We start from the raw sequence: 20,247 nt of genomic DNA on the forward strand, positions 1-20,247 counted from the left end.
CCTGCAGACGCAGCGGCCCCAAGGTGGGACACCAACGCCCTGTGGGGCAAAGGCTGACCAGTGCGAGACAGGCGCCAGCACATAAATTCAGCTCTCTTCCCCATGATGTACTGCTCTGAGATGTAACAGTTCAGACCGTATGCGTCCAGGTCTCATGGACTGAGCAACCAACTGCGCTGGTTATGAAACCGTGGCCAGCTCACCGGTGCACCTCCCGGTCTTTGCTCGGCCTCTTTCTCCGCCTCACTCCCTTCTGCGCCCTCACTCCTGCTTCCCTGAGGTTGCACTTGCCAGGAAAGTGCTAGTTCATAAGCTTTTGCTTCAGGCTCTGTTTTCTAGGAAATCCTGGCCAAGACATAAACATGTGTGTCTAATTTTAATAAGCAACTGTTAATCCACATCTACGTTCACTTTTACTGTTATTTAGGAGTCAGGTTTGAAGCAACAAAGGGAAATTTCTGCAATTATATATCCTTGGGAATTTTTATGTGTTATTAGCCACAGCGACCTTAATAGAAAGAAGTTTTCTTCTGGACGCAGGGCATCTGTCCTAGAACTGCTGATGGCTACAATTTTTTTCATAACGAAACAGAGAGGGAAGTTTTAAGGTGAACAACTATAATGAATTTCATGGTTATATGGGTCTTTCTGAGGTTTCAACTGGATTACAAGGTATCTTACTAACTTGACTTTGCAAAAATAATGCAGCTGGTTAATCTAAAGAGAAATGCAATAAGCTGCAATCTTTGTACAGCACAATTCTTTTTGTATCTTTTCCAATGACAGGAAAGGGAATGGTATTTTGTTCACTGACTTCTGAGAGTTTATAACATTCTCTCAAATTTCTGAGTTTTAAAATCCCATTTAAAAAGCTAATATTAACTTGCTTACTATTAATTCCAAAGTTATATTCTGAGGCTGGACTTCTAACTAATTATATACCCTGCCTTAAAATATCACTAGCAAAGTCAGAAGCAAATGAAAGGTTCTACTTGTTTATAGAAGTTATGTGCTTTAGTTCAAATTTGACTTTAGTTCAAATGTGACTGGAGCTAGAGGTTCTTTGTTCTCCAGAAATAATTCTCAACCTTGTTCTGAATCTGAAGCAAGGAAAGTGGAACCCAGGGAGAAAGCCGAAATGGAGGGAGCTTCACTGTAACCTGTGACTAGCTTTTACCACCGCTGTCAGCTCACTGCTGTCACTACTCCTGTTGGGGCAGGGGCTGAGCAGCTATTCCTATCCAACCCCAAAACAGTCTGACTCATTAGGAGTAAGACTGAGGATGACCTGTGGCTTCTGCAGAGCCTGAGAAACCAATGTGGTTCATGACTTGAGGACAGCAACCATTACACAAAAGGCAAGATGCTCACCTGTGACATATGTAACACGACCGGTCTTTGTGCGCGGGGCAGCCTGTTCCTCCCCCAATTCCGTAAACGTACTGGTTGCTTTTAGAAGAGTTTTCAGCAAAATAAATCCCGGCACCAAACATTCCTCCTATATATGCATGTCGCTCATCAAACCCTTTATGAATAATGGCATTAATGAAAGGAGAACCTAAAAATATAAAGACAGAAAGATCAGTTTTGAGTGCTTTTCTAGAATCTCAATTAGCTGCATACTATTTGCACTTGGCAGATTAATACTAATTAATAACGCCTAAATGAAAAGTTTATTTTGTAAGATGGTCTACTTACATAAATTATTATCATGTACTAGAATCTTATCAGGGACCCATAGTTTGTTCACCAAGCAAGGGTGTTATATGGATTTTGCAGATGGCATGAGATTTTAGATAGCAAAGTACAACATGGCTTTGAAGATACAGATTATTTTACACCCAGTCCTACTTTAAGCAAAAATAGATAATCTAATAAACTAAAACAATTATGCTAAACTACAACAAAAATAGTATTTCACTATCTAGATGGCTCAGTGTGCAATTTAAGTTCTGAGACAATTTCAGATCAATTATTTTCACTGTACATGCCTTGGAAAGCCTGTACTAACATGTAATGCATTAGAAAGCTGGTACCAACATGTAGTTAAAAAAAAAAATCAGAACAAACCATTTTTAACACAACACTAATATAGTCAGTAACACAGGCTTTTCACCCTACTGGAGTCTGCAAACGCCCAGAGAGATAGTGACCGTCGGGACACTCACCGTGAAATAACATGCGCTCATTATGGTGGTTGTGATTCTCCTCAGACACTTCCTTCTGTCTGTGACAGAATCGTTCTCTCAACTTCTTGTTGACAACTTTTTGAATCTTTAAGGATGAGGAAGAAAGAAGTGAATTAGTGAAATGTATATTAATTGGTAGTTTATGATTTAAAATAAGAAGGTTTTCCTTTAGGGAGGTTTAATTTTTGTTTTTTGTTTTGTTTGCTTAAAACAGTATTTAAATACGATAAAGTTGCCAGGCCAGTGTAATTCAGTTAATACTCTGGCTTTTAGTGACGTAAGTTTCAGCTACAGTTTTTGTTTGTTATTCTGCACCATACCTAGCTATACCTCAAAACCAAATGAGGACTTATTGAATTTCAGGATACAGGGGCTGATAAATCTGTACTTTCAAAAAGCTCCCCAGGTAATTCTGATGTGCACTGGTGTAATTTCAATAGGTCCATTAACCCAAAGGGTTAACCCAGTTCTCAATTGATTTTATTCATCTTCATGACACCCCTCTGAAAAAAAGCATATGGCAGTCATTTATTCCATGTTATAAATAAGATACTGAGATTAAGAGATACATGCATACTGATATAAACACTGACTCAATTAGATTGAAAATCCAGGCCTTTAATGCTACTTTGAAATAGTGATAACAGAAGTTACTGTCAGCTATGGTCCAAATTAGTGGGTGAGCTGGGAGTCTTATCGCCAGCTGCTCCAGCCTATGTTTGATATTTAGGCAAGCTGTGCAATCCAATTTTCACCTGAAATTTTAAAAACTTACTCGAATGACATTGTATCTGTTGAAGATGCCACCAGCATTACCACCATCTCTGTGTTCGCGAATTGTACTTTGCATCTATAGAACAAAAGAAAGTAACTTTCTGAAAATACGTCAGTGTGTAATTCTGAAGACATTCCTCCTGTTGTTTTCAAAAGTTAAATTCTATTATATTGTGTCACTGATGAGTCTAAGACTCAGCACTAATAAGTAAATAGGAATTCACTATAAATTGGTCAACAAGTTTAGTGAAAAAGTATTTCTGGTGAGAAAACAGTCACAGACATAAATATTAAACTTTTGCATTTTCTATTTATTTTCTAATAAAAGCTTTGAAAGGTTTTTCTGTAAACACAATAGGGTAAAATATCACATTAAGTCATCTATATTACTATTTTATGTTCTTGAGGAGAAACAACATTGTGATTGAGTCAAATTAAAACTCCTCACATTGAACCAATACACCATTGGACTAATGCTAAAAATAAACACAACAAATTTTAAAAAATCAGTAAATCTTTGTTCCCTAGGTGAAAAATTCCACGTTATCTCTTTACTTTGGGATCTCAAAGTATATCCACACAGGTCAGGGGAAGTTGGATATAACGTGTAACTAAGTGGAATAACTTTCTTCTGACACTACTCACCCCACTTCCACTCTCCAAATTAATAATTATGATGGAAAAGTAAAATGTTTTAAAGACCTAAGTTTCTCATAGAATTGACTCAAAGAGTTGATTCTCTATCTTACCGCTCTATTTGTGAACTTAGTCACTACATTTTTGACCTTATTATCAAAACTTACTTACTACTAAGAGAATGATTATGCAATAAGACATGAGAAAACAGGATGCTTTCCTGATAAACTGACAAGTACAAGCTGAAATACTACCCTGGGGTAATGGTCCTGAGTCCCTAGAATGGGAATAATATCAGCACTAATTCAGAGGTGGAAAACAAACAAAAATGTAGGCATGTCTTTCTCTGCAAAACAGTGGAATTAATTCGGAAGTTTATTTATTATGATAATGCCATTAGGCACTTTGTTTATTATGTGTAAGAAGTGAGGGATAAGCCATCAGATTTCAGAGGGAATCTCTGTGGCATCACCTCTACCAGATAGATAGATTCATACAAATAGCCTTAATATGGTGCTTTAAAATAACTGCGACTGCAGAAATGAAAGGTGACTTGAGTTATGGGGCAGGTTTCCTAAGCACTCTTGAAAATTAAGCATATTATTTTATAATCACATTTTATAACTTTGCATGAAAATAAAGCTGAGAAGATATTTGCTATCTATGAGGCAAGATTCTCACTCTATATTATTCTTAGGTAGCATTTTAACAATACAAGAAAATAGGGCTTCCCTGGTGGTGCAATGGTTGAGAATCTGCCTGCCAATGCAGGGGACACGGGTTCAAGCCCTGGTCCGGGAAGATCCCACATGCCACGGAGCAACTAAGTCCGTGAACCACAACTACTGAGACTGCACTCTAGAGCCCATGAGCCACAACTACTGAAGACTGTGCACCTAGAGCCCATGCTCCGCAACAAGAGAAGCCACCTCAATGAGAAGCCAGCGCATCGCAACAAAGAGTAGCCTCCGCTCGCCGCAGCTAGAGAGAAGCGTGCGCACAGCAACGAAGACCCAACGCAGACAAAAATAAAAATAAATAAATTTATATATATTAAAAAAACAAGAAAATAGTTCTAATAGGGTCCTTCCTTGTATGAGTTTCAAGAAAGTCTCCAGAATAAAAAGATACATCTGGCCCACCCACTGGCAATCCTAGGGTTATGACGTGAAAGCAGTGTGGTATAGTTCTACTCTATAGTCCTATTTTAATGTTGGCAATACGCCACCAAAATGGCTAAGGGAGACAGAATAATAGATAGGCAAGCAACCATAAGTTAATGTAAGACAAGCCTACCTCTCTTGGAAAAAGAGGTTTAAGCACAGATTTCAGGAAAAGATAATTAAAAATTTTCATGTACATTACCTCTTCTTCTACTGACTGATATTCTTTATCTTCTGGAGCAAGATCCAGCAAAATAGTTCCCTGATTAACACAGTGAAAAGTCAAATAAGGATTGGTGCCTGCAGGAAAGAAAAATTAACATATTAAACAAAGGTCCACACTCATCAGGCTCTATTTTGGGGAACACTCGTCATAAATAATAGGTATTTTGGAACAAGTCTAATGTATGTGCAATTTGAACCTAATATATAAGGTTGTATTAAGCAAGTACATCCAAAGACAAGAGAAGTAATGGAGATGTGTTTGGGGATCAATTTGATCTGTTCTTACAGAGGTCCTTGTACATACACACAGCAGGCTCAACAATTATTTGTTGAACTGAACTCAATCATGAACATACATGATGCTGATACAAAAGAACACACAGTGTGATGACAATGTAGTGTGGTCTAAAATATAAGAATTACCCTCTAAAAGAATTATTATCTGTGAGATGACTTGAAATGGTCACTTATAATAAGTTTAAAATACATTGTTCTTGTTAATTTCATTACCCGTGTTGATTTAGTACAAATAAGCAAGACTCAAGCTTAACACCTGTTAATGTTTAGTTTCATGTCACTCTTGCAATTTTATTACCTCTGTAGACTAAATGACTAATTCAAGTTGTTTTCTTTCTCTCCCTTTGCTTCCCTATAGCGAAAGCACTTCTAACAAACAGAGAACAGGGAGGCCACAAAGGAGAAAGATAGGCGTGTAACAGCAAAGTACAATGGAAAAAGACTGAGCTGACAGTTGTGAGGGAGGGAAAAAGACACAAGATAAGGTAAGAGAGAAATGTCAGATTATGAAAAGCCATGCTATGAACATCTGATTTTATCCTAAAAGCAACAGTATTCTGTTGAAGGATTTTAAGCCCTGGAATGATATGCTCATATAGTCATTTTGAAAAGTGTCTTCTGGTTACAGTGTAGGGAAGGTACCAGAGGGGAGGCAAAGGTGACTGTCAGAGATAAGCTGGAAGGTGGTTGTGAGAGTCCAGGAGAGAGATGACAGTGACAGGGATTAGGTGACAGCAGTGGGAAAGGACAGACGCAGAGATTCCAGAGATATTTAGGATACAAAGTGTTGGGGGGAGGGAAGAGTGACTCTGATTTCTAGCTAAAGCAACTAGAGGGAGAGCGAGGTCAAGGATGGAGACGGGGAGGCAGGAGGTGCCGCCCCAGCTGAGTGCACGAGCTCTGGGGTCAGGCCACCCGAGCAAATGCCAGCCTGGACACTTATCTTGTACCACTAATTTCTGAAATCTATTTATTTTTTAATAGCTTACCTTGTTGTCCACCTAAGAGTCTTTCTACTCCCTTGATTAATTTATGGCGGTGTCCGTATGCATTGATGCCTATTTCTTTCAACTCTTCATGACCCATATCAGCCAACACATCTAGTGTAATCTGAAAAACGAATCAAAATTAATTGCTAAATCTTTAACAGTTCCTCAGATGATGAAAACTTTTCCATTTGCCTTCAATGCTATAGCATCCAGTCAAATTAAGAAAATTCTTCTGTTTCCTTTCTAAGCATGAACTTACAATCTTCTTAAAGTTGCCCCCATAAACTTATCAGCTTTTTGCTCACTTGAAATACTCCCTAATTCACTTTCAGTCAATGGAGAATTAAAATGGGAGAAATAATGCTATAGAAGTATAAAATGATCATTGCTATTTTTCCTTTTGATTATTTAATTCTACCACATTTTTCTTGCCTCAAGATATAAGAGGGAACAACCAGTAGCCTGAAAATGGGGAAATACCAGATCCCAATACCCAGAAGGTAGCAGAGGTGAATGGTAGGGAACGGGAGAGGTGTTCAGCATAATGAAACAGAAGAGGCTAGATCCGAGCATGGTAAAGCCTGCTTTAGAAAGTAGTAAGATTTATATCACAAGCATTTAGTTAGATTACAGACCATTTTATATAGAAACTATATAAAGAATTCCAATTTGGAGAAGAAAAAAGAGAGTAGATAGATGGTTTTTAAGGTCTCTTCTAAATTCTCAGATCTAACAATCCCTGAAGCCTAACATACATTCTATTTTTGAACAAAACAATAGTTTTAAATGTTTGGTTATTCGTCCCTGTAGATGGAGATGGTTAGCTGCCACGACTCAAAATTACCAGATTCCTTTGTTGACTAAAAGGAACTGTGACTCTACCGTCACCCAGTGGCAGTGTTCTGAAGGCACAGGGTGAAATCTTGGGCGGCCACATTTCTTGAGGGATGAACTGCAATTTTCAGCTCAGAAGAAGCTGGCCCTCTGACAGCCCAAATACTACTTCACAAGATTAGCCATTGATTTTTTCTTTCCTCTGGAAACTGAGAAATCCTTTGAGAGACACTCTTTTTCCCACTCAAACAAGATATTTTTATCTATCCATAGCTCTCTCTACCTTTATCCTTGCACATAGCATTTTAAAAAACTGACATATTAGGCCTGGTGCTCTGATGGTTTTTATTGTCAAAATGAAATATTATATAATGAGTCCGATCTCCTCAGTGCAAAAAGCATACATCATTCATTCTTGGAAATAATTTACTTTATTGCTCCTAAGTGGCCATTTAAGAAATAATCGCTCCATTGCACAAAATGGGCAGTTCACTTCCAATCACCCAAAGGAAGTTTTCAGCAGAGCTTTTAAAAAGCAACAGTTCTGAAATATGCATCTTTGAGACGGAATAGATCACAACATAATAGGAGTCTTTACATTTTTAGCTAGATGTGATTTTAATATAATTTGGAAACCATGCACAAGGTTTACTATGTTACTGATATTCTATTTTTTTCCTTCTAAACTTCACATAAGGTTGACATAGAAACAGGATCTCATATCTATGTGGTAGCTTCAATTTAAAGAGTCCTTAGCTTTTCTGAATTGATACGTATAGCGTATGTCTGAAAGAAGCAGAAACCAGGCCAGCAAAACATAGTATTAGCTTCTAGAGAAGAAATGGAGAACATTTGATACATTTGTTCATTATATATAGCTCCAATCGTGAATGAAATGAATACCTCATTTAATACTCACAATGACTCATGAAATACTATTACTGTCCTTATGAGAAAATTAAGGCACAGTGAAGCCATGAAAATACTACACAGAAGAGCTGAAATGTGTTGCCATACTTGTCTTTCCTCTTGCTTATTTTTCTTAAAAAGGATGACTAAAAAGCTAAAATAACTAAACATTAAATTTAGTTGCTTTGAGTAACATGGTACCCTATTTGTCCTCATATTTGTCGGAATTGGCAACTGGAAAACCTTAAATGACAAGCTAAAGAATTTAGATTTATGTTCACTAATCATTCATTCATACATAATATATTTAATGAGTACCTTCTGTATGCTAGATATTTCCAAAAAAGTAACTAATTAAACATTTCATTTAATTCTAAAACAACCCACTTCAGCTCAGAAAGGTAAATAACTGGTCCAAATTGGTAGTAAAAGAGTGGAGCCATGGAACAAACAGAATCCTACCACTACAAATCATGCTATTTCCTTTACCAAGGAGATAAAAGGTAAACACAAATACTTGGTAAAGGTTGGTAAATGTTTTGGAGGAACCCCTATGGGAACTCTTAGGAAGATTACTTACTGGCTTGAGGCTACAAGTAGGGGAGGGAACAAAGAAAGGACTAGGAAGGGGGTCAGGAAAGGTTCTTAGAAGAAAATAATAATTCAGCTAAGGAAGAGGACTTAGGCAGATGAAGAAGGGAAGGGTGTTTAAGACAAATGGAAGAGCATGTGCAAAAGGAAAATCAAGTGAGAGGCTATAGAACATTCGAGAGACTCTAGTAATAAAGTTCATAATGATGAGCGTATAATGTATACACAGGAATAAAAGAAGGGATGGACAGAGCAGCAGGCTAAGAGCAGATCTAATGGGCTTTACACACCAAGTTAAGACAGTGTCCAAAACGTCCAAGGACACCTTTTCAGCAGAGCGACACAAAGGTGTCTTTCAGGAGGATGGTGGTATAAAGGGCAGATCTGGAAGGGAAAGTGACTGTGAACAAGAGGACGACAGGGTGGAGCGGATTGGAAGCGATGAATCGCAGAGCAATGTCAAAGGGACAGAGGGCGGGGCCTGGTAAATAGAAACGGTTGAAGAAAAGAAAAGAATGGGGGTAAAGATTATTCCAAAATTCTGAAGCTGAGTGAATATGAGGTTATTGTGCTAATAAAAGAAATGGAAATAATTGGAAGGAAAACAGGCTGGTTGGATTTTAGGTATGTTTCTCCAAGACTCAAGGCTTTTATACTGCTAGAAATATTTTTCTGAAAATTATCTTTAAATTAACTCACTTAAAAAAAACACAAAACCTTAACTTAGTTACAGCCAGGAAATGACAAGTTTGTTGGGCCAGTTATTTATATTTAGCACACGTTAAAACCAAATTATAATCTTTAAAATAAATATTATCCATGTATCAGCTAAGTCATCGTGCACATAAAGCAAATGTCACTTCAAGAGTGTTACTTTAAGAAGGGATGCCTCTTGTTTCTAAGATTTATTCATTTTCTCTGGGGTGGAGTGAGAAGAATTGGAGTTTTAATGAAAAAGGCCTTTCTTTTACTTGGGCTTAAAAGATCGCAGGCTAGAGTAACAGTAATTAGAACTAAGTTTACAATCATGTTCATAATGAATTTCTTGAGTCCATGCCTTTGTCTTTAGATTCTGAAGTCAAAATTTATATGGTCACTTTTCATGGAAATATATATGTGGACCATAAATAGGTTCACAAGGAATCTTCCAAGTCATGGCATTTATGTTCCAGGAATTGCAATGTAAATCAAATCAGTCTTTCCCACAGGAAAAGTATTCTAGTCAGGAAGCTATGTTACAGAGGAAGGGCCAAAGTGACACTGGTACTATACTTAGCTAACTATAAAGGACATAGGTATATATTATTTAATATAGAACTAGCAAAGTATATATGACAAACAAGTCAAGTTAGTTAAGAGACTGCTGAGAGAATAACTGTGAAGGTAAGAGGTGAGGCTATGATGCTCTGAAGGAAGTTTCCCTGGAACCAGAAATAAAAGAACTATGTTCCCTACTCCACTGAGAGAGAAGAATCGATCAGTAGGAACAGAGGCAATAAGATATTATGTGTCAAAGCATCTCAGGAAACAGAACGACTCTGCCTTAAGCTCAATAGACATGAACTAAATGGCTACAATACATACACCCTAACACTTTCCCTTACCTCAAAAATACCTGAACCTCATCATATATTACCAGACTGACATAGAATGTTAAGGGCAGAAAATCCTCTGGGTAAGTTATGAAAAGGGTTACAGAAGGTATTACTCTATAACTAAAGGCTAGTCAAGTAACAATTGTAGTCAAAATAAAACTTTGATTGCTTGAAGACTGGGCCAAAAGACAGTCACACAGAGTTCAATACAATGAGTGGTAATATCATTTGTCTGGAGGAAAGAACTATGCTAGGTAATATATATTAAATGGAAGAGTCAACATATTGATAAAAAAAAGATACAGAAATTATTCTGGCAAAAGGAAAATCAATGGAACCATTTACTCAGAACAAAACTGAAGTGAAAAAGATAACAATGAAACTGATGAAACCAGGATAAGCTGTCAAAAGGACCAACTGTTAAGACTAAACTATTAAAATCAACAAAATGAGATAACCAGGCCACAGGAAATCAGTTACTATAAAAGAGAATATATAAAGTAAAACAGAAAAAAGAAAACATAAAGTTATGATGCGAACTGACTAAAAGGGTAGAAACTGAACTCTTGAAAAACGGTTAATTGGAATTATTTGAATTAGCGTCTGTTTTTATTAAGCAAAAATATGTGAAATTTCACCGTTATTGTGGATATGATTTGGGAAGAAGGGAGATGGCTGGAATATGGCTTTAGCAGAGGATACTGCTTCTAAAACAGCTGTAAGGGAAAAAGAGTCTTACTGTTTAGGCTATTCTCATAAGAAATCTCCAAACCAGAGGGTGAATCAATGGCAGGTGAAGCTTAAAGGAAAAGGAAATTATTATAGCAGTTTATGAAGTCCTCCCCACCAGACAGAAGACACAACTGATGTTTCATTAAAGTATATTTTAAAAACTGGCACAGAAGCATCTGACTGGGAATTTTAACTATCTGGACTTTTGAAAGTATTATTATATTTTACAGGTAAGGCAAGTGATAGGTTAAATGCCTTAATCAGAATCAAGGTCTTCTTTTAGTCCAGTGCTATTTCTACCCAACTGTTTTGATCATCAAGAGCATTAAAGATCAACTACAATATATAATATGAAGAAATTCAGCTAAAAAAAAAAGACGTTAGAAAATCTTAACATCGTAATTGATATGAAAAAGACCTGGAGTTTTTAATTAACTCTAAGCTGACTATATGCCTACAAAGAAATCAGATGGGGCAAAGAGGCCAGTGAAGAATTTGGACACTATATCCATATAAAGAATAACTGAAAAAGAAGATGAATTTATGCTAAATTAGGAGAAACTCTGTAAGGGTGAGTGGGTGGTTGGTTGGAAGGGTAAATCCATGATAAGTTGACTAGGTCTTAGAAATATAAGAAGGCCTATATTATGTTGTAGTGAGCTGAATGGTGGCCCTCAAAAAGATATGTCCATGTTCTAATCCCCAGAACTTGCAAAGAATCTTTTTTGAAAAACTTTTTTTACATCTTTGCAGATGTAAATTCAGTTAAGGATCTTGAGGTAAGGAGATCATCTAGGACTATACAGGGAGGCCTTAAACTCAATGCAAGGGTCCTTACAAAAGACACACAGAAGAGAAGACAGACACAGAGAAGGCACAGTGAAGATAGAAGCAGAGATTGGAAGGATGTGGCCAGAAGCCAAAGGGGCCTAGAAGCTGGCAGAAGCATGGGGCAGATTCTCCCCTAGAGCCTCTGTAGGGAGTGCAGCCCTGCGGACACCTTGATTTTGAACTTCAGGCCTCCAGAACTGTGAGGGAATAAATTTCTGTTGTTTAAGCCACAGATTTGTGGGAAATTGTTATGGCAGCCCTATGAAACTAATGCTAGTCTAATATGTAGACTAGAGGTTAGATTTCTGTGCAAAACAGGGTAAAATGTAAACATAAGATTAATAGATTATACATGGGGCAGATTTGGGTGTACTTTAAATTACAAGCATTTTATCATACCTGCCCAAATTGTAACAAGTTATTGTCCCACATGGATATAAAAAGGGTAATTCCTACATCTGGGAGAATGACTTAGTGACCTCTAAAGATCTTTCCCATTCTAAGATTCTGTGTGTATTAGTAATAGTCAAGTCAAACTCAGGAATTTATTATTTGATAGTTAATGGTAATAAAATCATACAGTGATAAGTTAAAAACTCATTATCCTGTATAAAAACAGAATGACAAACAGAAGGATCTTAATTCATAAACACCCTAATGATGACTTCATACTAAGACCTTCACAGCCATTTCAGATATATCTGAAAATAGGCTAAGTCTATAAGCATATGGCCAAGTTTTGGTTCAGCATTATTTTAGGCTCCAACTAGACAATGGAAACTTCATAAAGAAGCAATTTTTAAAACATACACTTGCCCAAGAATTATTTTGCTATCCAATATAATGGATAATTGCTTCATGAAGATTTTGCTAAATAGTTAACATAAAAATTTCTCACTAGTTTTAAGTGGAGTCTAGTCACCTTAGTAATAAAATGAGATGAATAATGGCTAACACTTTTTGGAAACAAAATAATGAGGAAAGATTTTGAAAACACTCTTTTGCAGGGGTTTCATGGCCTAAGTTTTTTTTTTTTTTTTTGCTGTACGCGGGCCTCTCACTGTTGTGGCCTCTCCCGTTGCGGAGCACAGGCTCCGGACGCACAGGCTCAGCGGCCATGGCTCATGGGCCCAGCCGCTCCGCGGCATATGGGATCCTCCCAGACCGGGGCACGAACCCGTATCCCCTGCATCGGCAGGCGGACTCTCAACCACTGCGCCACCAGGGAGGCCCATGGCCTAAGTTTTGATATGTAATAAAACATATTGAGCCAGACTGCTTATAAAGATACAACGAAATAATAGACTCTAATCATCTGTTAGACGATTTTGGAAAGAAGTATAAAATACTAGATTCCTCTAGCTTTTTCAGAAATTTGTTTTGAGTTTTAAAAGAGCAGCGAAGAAGCAAAAAAGAACGAACAAGTGGCAATTAATAACTCTTAATATTAAATTTAAAAGACTCAACTATATATGAGAGCTTACCTGTTCTGTTTCAAAGATGTCCCGAAGGTGTTCAAGACCAAGGCTTTTCAGGAATTGGCTAATATTCATGTCAAGACCAGCAACTAAAACAGACATACATTAAAGTTTTTCAGAAAGAAGTTTATCAGTCTAAAGGAAGTTCCAGTATTTATTTAAAGCTATGGCTCTTTGACACCCTTGGCTGTGTAGATGATTTTACTTCAGGTTATCTCTGAATGTGATGGGGAAATAAAGGCAGAGTTTATCTTATCAGTAGTACTTATATTAATATTATAAAGCATAACACAATGCTTTTAGTGCAATATTTAACAGTGGAATTAAAAAATCCAAATTTATCAGCTATTGTTTCAGCTTTCATTTATCAGCTATTGTTTCAGTTTTCATTTCTTACATAATCTCTCAGTATTTTTCTGATAATTTCAGTAATAAGACTCACTCAGTTCAATAAGATACTATGGTTGGAAAAGGATATACTGGGATATACGTAAGAAAGAACAAAGTAGGTGCCAAAGAATTTATTCTACGAAGACATATTTCTTATAAGCTGTTGTGTACATGAAAACTTACAGACAGGATGTCTTTAAGTGAGGTGTTCAATAATTACCGATAGAAAAGTGAGTCTGTTCATTTAAAACCGCAAAACCAATTCGCGTTCACAGGTGTACTTGCCTTCTCCTTCCTTCCTCTCCGCGCCTGCTGCGCCATCCCCAGCGTTAGACGCTCCTCCTACTGCCAGTTCTGCTAAGGGGCCGGCGAGGTTGTCTATGCTGCTGGCAGCGGACAGGCAGGAGGGGGTGGATGCTGGTGAGATCAGAGAGGCACTCACTACAGTAGCCTGAGGTTTAAAACAGGTAGGTAAGGCCTCTGGGGGCATGGCGTCTATCAGCAAAGCTCTGATATCGTCAGCCTAAAAGAATAAATAAATAAAATAAAATAACACAAAAAAATTACATTTTAAAACAATAAGTTTCTCACTAAGGACAAAATGCTCAGTGAATTTTTTCTTTAATGAATGCTCCATTATTCCCTATTGGTTTTTGATCATTCCTTCCTCCTTCCTTCTCTGATGCACAGCTCCAAAGAGTCCCAGTAGTTTCAATAGGTAGAATGGAGAAACTATACAATTAAAAAAAAATATTTCATCTTTTGAAGATGTAGTGTGCAGCTTGGTGACTATAGTTAATAAGTACTGTAAGTACTTATATAAGTACTGTACTATATTCTTGAAATTTGCTGAGAGTAGATCTTAAGTATTCTCACCGCACACACAGAAAAAAGTTAACTATGAAAAAAATCCAAGAATGTGAACTATGTTGACTCCTAGAAATACTTTTTAACACTAAATGAAAAGTGTGCACACAACTGTTCATACTTATTACACATGTATTCAAAGGACATGTAAATTAACAAAGATTTGAATAGAGTTAAAAAAATAAAATATTTCACCTTTCATCTAAAAAGGAGCACATTTTAGAATGCTGATTCTCAATCATCTCTTCTTTAGAAGGAGTTTCCACACATAGTATGTTTTGTTTATGCTTAACAACTACAATAATTTTTGTTCAGTTATTTAGGGCATACTTAATAATTTAATGTACAATTAAAATCTGGTGAAATTTTAAAGGGACGGCACTTATCTTGGTTAGCTTATTCACGAACTCTACAGTCTGCTAGGCACAACTGTTGTTAGAGTATGTGGGAGATTGTCCCCAAAGAGAGCCAGCTATCAATCCTTTCCTCCATGTACATCTGTGCCCCTCCTTCCAACAGAGGTGGCACCTCCCTCCCCTGGAATCTGGGTTGCCTATGAGTTTCTGTGACCAATAGAATGTAGAGGAAGTGATGTTCTGAGGCTTTTGAGCCAGGCTTTAAAAGGATTGGCAGTTTCTACTTTTTTTCTCTTAGAAGTCATCCTCCCATGCTGTAAAGAAATTTGAACTAGACCACTGAGTGTGAGATACTACGCAGAGAGAGGTACTGTAGGATTTCAGGCCATCCGAGATGCAGTAGCCTCAGCTGAGCTCCCAGCTCAAGGGAGCTGCCAGGACAGCAGAGCCGCCTAGCTGAGCCCAGCCAACCCAGAGGCCTGTGAGGAATTATAACTGTGAGTGGCATTGTATTAGCCACTCACTTGGTTTTGGTTAAGCTACTAAGTGTTTTGAAAATTGTTACTCAGCAACAGATATATAAAACAGAATGTGGCTTAGAAAAGTTTTTTGGTTAAAAAATTCTAAATTATGTGACCATACAGTAACTCCCTGATTTCCAGAAAATGCAGGAAAGATGTTTCTTTACTGTGTTTAATTCTGTAGTTCAATAGCATTTAACCACAAAAATTTAATTCTTGATTTTGAAACTATTTCTACAATATATCAGTTTCCTTTTCCATCTTCAGAAGAATGATATACTGCTTAGAAGATAATTTTTTCTTTGACTATCTCACCTCCCTCAGGTAAATTATCAGGAACATCAGATGCTCTAGAATAATAAGCCAAAGTAGAAGGTGTTGAGATATTTTACGAATACAATCTATATACAAGTTTTTCTATGATTCACGTTTTCCCTCCAAGTTAAGTATGGCAAAAAAATTAACTTACTGCTTAGTTTGCCTTAATAGTTTTAAATGATATAAAAATGAGAACTTAAAAAAATTCATAAGGAAGGAAATTTGTTCTTCTTCCAAGAGATAATAAGCACCACTAGAGGTAAACCTGTTAAGCCCTGGAATTTACTGTCATTTCTGAAAGTATAACAAGCAATTCTAAATATTTTGAAATGAGGACTTACTGTTGCCAGATCTAAAGGTGTCTGGCCTTCTTGGTTCTTCATAGTTGGATCTGCACCATGTGCCAGGAGTAGGGCACAAAGCTGTGTCCTGCCTTTTTGGGCTGCTTCGTGAAGAGGGGTAAATGCCCACTTGTCTGTTGCATTTACACATGTGTTGTATTTTATCAGTAACGCTGCGATGTCCACATGCTGAAGAAAAACAAAAGGATGGCAAGAGGTAAGAATGAGATTATTTGGTAAAGCTCCTTCAGATACACTTGTTTTTATTTAACATTTCATTCCCTCTACATCTCCATTCTCATCCTTAACAGAAGTTTCTTCTATAAAAAAAGAATATTCATTACACCCCTCCATCTGTATTTTGGACTTCATCTTTTCTTGCTTCCTCTAAAATATCAATTCCACAATTATTCTGTTACCCTGTAATTCTTCATGGGAGCTTTAAAATTTTTTTTTATTCAGCCTTATATTCAGATCTATCTTAAAAATAAACATATAAGATGAAACTATTACCTGACTCCAAGTTTCCTAATAATGGGCTAATCTGTCTGTCAAACTTTTCAAACCAGCATCCTATAACCACTGCTTCTCTTTATCTTCCCATTTCTCTTTCTAACCTATTGCAACCTGATCTATTATTGAAAACACTCATCTCAAAGATTCTCAATGTTCTTTCTTCAGCCTTTGGGAAAGTAAAATAACAAAACAACATTTTACAAAAATTAGTCTATCGAGCCAAAATGACTTAGGGGGTGGAGGAAATGTCAGCTGCAGACGCACTAACTAATAACCTGGGCATGAGGTGATAAGATCCTCAACTGTGATGGTTAGAGAAGAATAGGAAAGAAGAGCTAAATTTGCGAAATTCTGAAGGCAAAACAATCGGGTTTTAGAAAGACAAATTAACCACAGAGGAAGAAAGATGAAAAAAAAAGTCAAAGGTGACTGCCTTTTTTCTTTTTTAATTTGGTCTAGAAGATTAAGAAAAAAAAAAAGGTAGATGGAAGCATTAACAGAAATTGAGTAGCAGAAGTTTAATTAGGAATGAAACTATAAGGAAGGTTCACTTGGGGTATGTGGTTTCTGAGGCACAACATCTAAGTAATGATGTTCTGTAAATGGTTTCACACAAAAGGTCAGAGCACAGATAAGAGGGTGACTTACTTATTCACTTACTCTCTCTTACCGACTCACCCACCAACCAAACATTTGCTGAATACCTATCTGAAGCTGAATTTCATGAGAATGGGAAGAGGTGGGGAAAGTAAGGACAGAAGTCTCCCAGGATAGAATTTAGGGCATGTTTCTTCAAATTTTCCTTTAAAATTCCTTAGTATTTTCTTTGCTCTCTTGAAGACACTCACTTCAAAAAGGATAGGTACTTCTGAGGTAGTATTAAAGTACTTTTGGTGGTTTTTTTTAATATAATACAAATACTTGTTAATTTTAGGAAAAGTGATTTCAGAAAACAGAGGTAAATACAAATCAGACAACTTCTAAGAAAGCTTTCACATTTGCTCTGACAATATAAAGACAACAACAACAACCAAAAAAAAGAGCATAATCAGGCTGGGGCTTCTGAGAACAGGCCATGTTCTGTGATCTGTTGGGGATTATGAATGAGATATATCATGATTATAAAATGGATTCTAACACAAAAGATAAAAATAGGTAACGTTTGTAGCACTATCAAAATCACTTAAAACAAAATAGACCCCAGTGATTCATCTCCCTTATTCAAAGGATATATGTTGAAAAGGATAGCTATTTTTGTTCAATTAACCCAAAAGCACAGAGTAATTTCAAGCTTCTCCCCAGTGAGGTTATGGGGTGTTTAAACTAGGTTCCTGGTGATTAGTTTTATTCTACTCCCATTTGTGTTGGCAGTATAATATAATTTGGTGGACTAATTTGTATAGGCTTCCAAAATTAGACAGTCCAGGGAAAATTATGTGTGTGTGTGTGTGTGTGTGTGTATAAAATGAATCATACATATGGTATGTATTATTAAACTTTCTTTATATTAAATTTATAGTTTATGCTTAGAGAAACCAATTACGTGCTTATTAAATTTGCTGACAAACATCTGAAACAGCAATAAACAGGAAATATACTGCTAGCCAAGTAGACTAAAAACACAGTTCTTAAATCTTTTAAATAGCCACACCACTGGGGCAAAAAAAGTAACTGAAATTTAAGGCTGACAAATGCAATAAATAAGCTACAGCTCAGTCCTATACAATACATAAGAGGAAAGTATTGAACTAGAAGGTCTAGAAAAGGAATTGAACTCTGCTGGAATGTTTCCAGGAGTCAACTTAATATGGTTTCAAAATTCAGCTGCAACACAAAATGCTTTAAACGACAAATGCAACATAAAAACACTGCAAGGGCCCTAATTTAATTTTAGAAAGTTGGGAAGTAGGGAGGAGAGAAACGTGTTTGGGTTCCAGTTAGAGCAATTTAATTGTACGATAATGTCATGAAATTCCCCTAACATTATACATTTTAGAGAAAGCATTAAAAAATGAAAAATTTGAGAGAGAAAACTCAGCAAAATTGATTTACTCTTATGAGATAATAGAAAACTACATGCTGTGTGGTAAATAAATATCAATGCCTTATATCTACTGAAGAGCAAAAAAATTAGTTGTCTTGTATAAATGTATATTAAAAAATAATATAAGGCATTATAATACAAAAACACTAAACAGGATAATGCACATTACCATTAATATATACTCTCATGAAATCTGTAACTTTTATTTAAACTTCTTAGACTATGTCTTTGTTTCTCCTTTTGGAAAAACTGAAGTGGTAAGTTCTTTCTATACAAAAAGGCCCAAAGACACACAGAGAGCTGACTGAGCTCTCCAGAGGAAAAAAGGTAAAATATGTATCAAAGAATGATGACCAATAAATAACAGCTTAAGTAACTTTAGGTAATTTCAAATATCTCACACAATTATTTTATCTGCAGGCTACCAGTCATTATCCACTACTGAAGTCAATTAATCTGTCTATTTAATACTGATATTGAGCTGGTCAAACATACAGCTAATTCCTAAGGCTGTGAGATGTAAAAGTGACACACAGACCTTATTCTGACCGGCCCAGTATGAGGGCTGTGTGGATCGAGTTATCTCATAATAACTGTATTCCCTTGGATTTGGACAGAATGTACTTTCCACATGCATGGTCTTACCTAATTATCACAATAACCCTGTAAAGACGGTCTCAGCATCTAAGTTTTACTAGTGAGGACAGTGAAGATTAGAAAGATTAAGGCCCTTGCTGAAGACTTGTGGGTTATGGAGGAAAAGATTAAAGACTAGATCCCAGATGTTCAGACTCCAAATTCAGGTCTCCATTTCGCCACATCTGCCTGCATGGTCTTGCTAGACTAAAACACAAGCGTCATTTCCTGACAAGTTGAAAATGGCAGAGAGTATGATATCAGGGAAAAGCTATTTAAGTAGAGATCACTGGGTAACCCTATACCTAAAACTACTCTACCAATAGCCTTATTTTAAATATAGAAGCCTCTATTCCATAAAAAGTGCCACCAAAATCTCCTTCACAAAACTATCATTTTAGGGCAGTACATCATATACATCATGCAGCCAGGCCAGTCCAAGCATCATTGATATTAATACTATATAACCAGAGTTCTGCCACCCTAACAGAGCCCTATAATTTCATTAAAATATCCAGCCAAGGCTTATGTGCTATATGAATAAAAAGGGGCTTTGGAAAGACATATGGATTTATATGTCTAGAGATAATGAAAATATAATTATATCTACCCCTTAGCTAAAGTAAGATAAAGCAGCTTAAACATTTTTTATATCATGGTTAACCTTGGTCCTTATTTTAAGTCTACTAATTGAGACTGAGATAAATACAGATTTGATGTGGTTACTGACAACAGGTTATATGATATACAAATTGCATTAGATAAAATTATTTCACAGAGCAGAGATTCTCAATGGAGGGAATGACCTTACCTACTGCCAACTGAAAATCACTATGAGATGTTACTGGGGGTGGGAGGGTGGGTATATATTGTACATGGTAAAAACATGGTAACCAAAAAAAGTCAAGAAACCATCAAAGTAAAGGTTTTAGTGAATAAGAGTACATAGTCATTAGCTCACAGATATTTGATTTTTAAGTTTCCAAGTTTAATACAAGAAGGATTTTTAGAGTGA

The 20,247-nt window shown here is 36.5% G+C and overlaps 1 protein-coding gene across 1 annotated transcript in view; it reads right to left on the reverse strand.

The window, feature by feature from the left end:
- The window catches only part of TNKS (tankyrase), a 181,081-nt gene that overhangs the window by 14,109 nt on the left and 146,725 nt on the right, over positions 1 to 20,247 (reverse strand). The window contains exons 18-25 of the mRNA XM_082608825.1: positions 16,037 to 16,225; positions 13,919 to 14,156; positions 13,250 to 13,332; positions 6,274 to 6,394; positions 4,965 to 5,062; positions 2,965 to 3,039; positions 2,169 to 2,274; positions 1,372 to 1,558 (exon numbers count right to left, since the gene is read on the reverse strand). Of these exons, the coding sequence (XP_082464951.1) occupies positions 1,372 to 1,558; positions 2,169 to 2,274; positions 2,965 to 3,039; positions 4,965 to 5,062; positions 6,274 to 6,394; positions 13,250 to 13,332; positions 13,919 to 14,156; positions 16,037 to 16,225 (1,097 nt within the window). The remainder of the gene's footprint in view (positions 1 to 1,371; positions 1,559 to 2,168; positions 2,275 to 2,964; positions 3,040 to 4,964; positions 5,063 to 6,273; positions 6,395 to 13,249; positions 13,333 to 13,918; positions 14,157 to 16,036; positions 16,226 to 20,247) is intronic.

Source organism: Mesoplodon mirus (genome assembly GCF_964341445.2).
Source record: "Mesoplodon mirus genome assembly, chromosome: 20".
NCBI lineage: Eukaryota > Metazoa > Chordata > Mammalia > Artiodactyla > Ziphiidae > Mesoplodon > Mesoplodon mirus.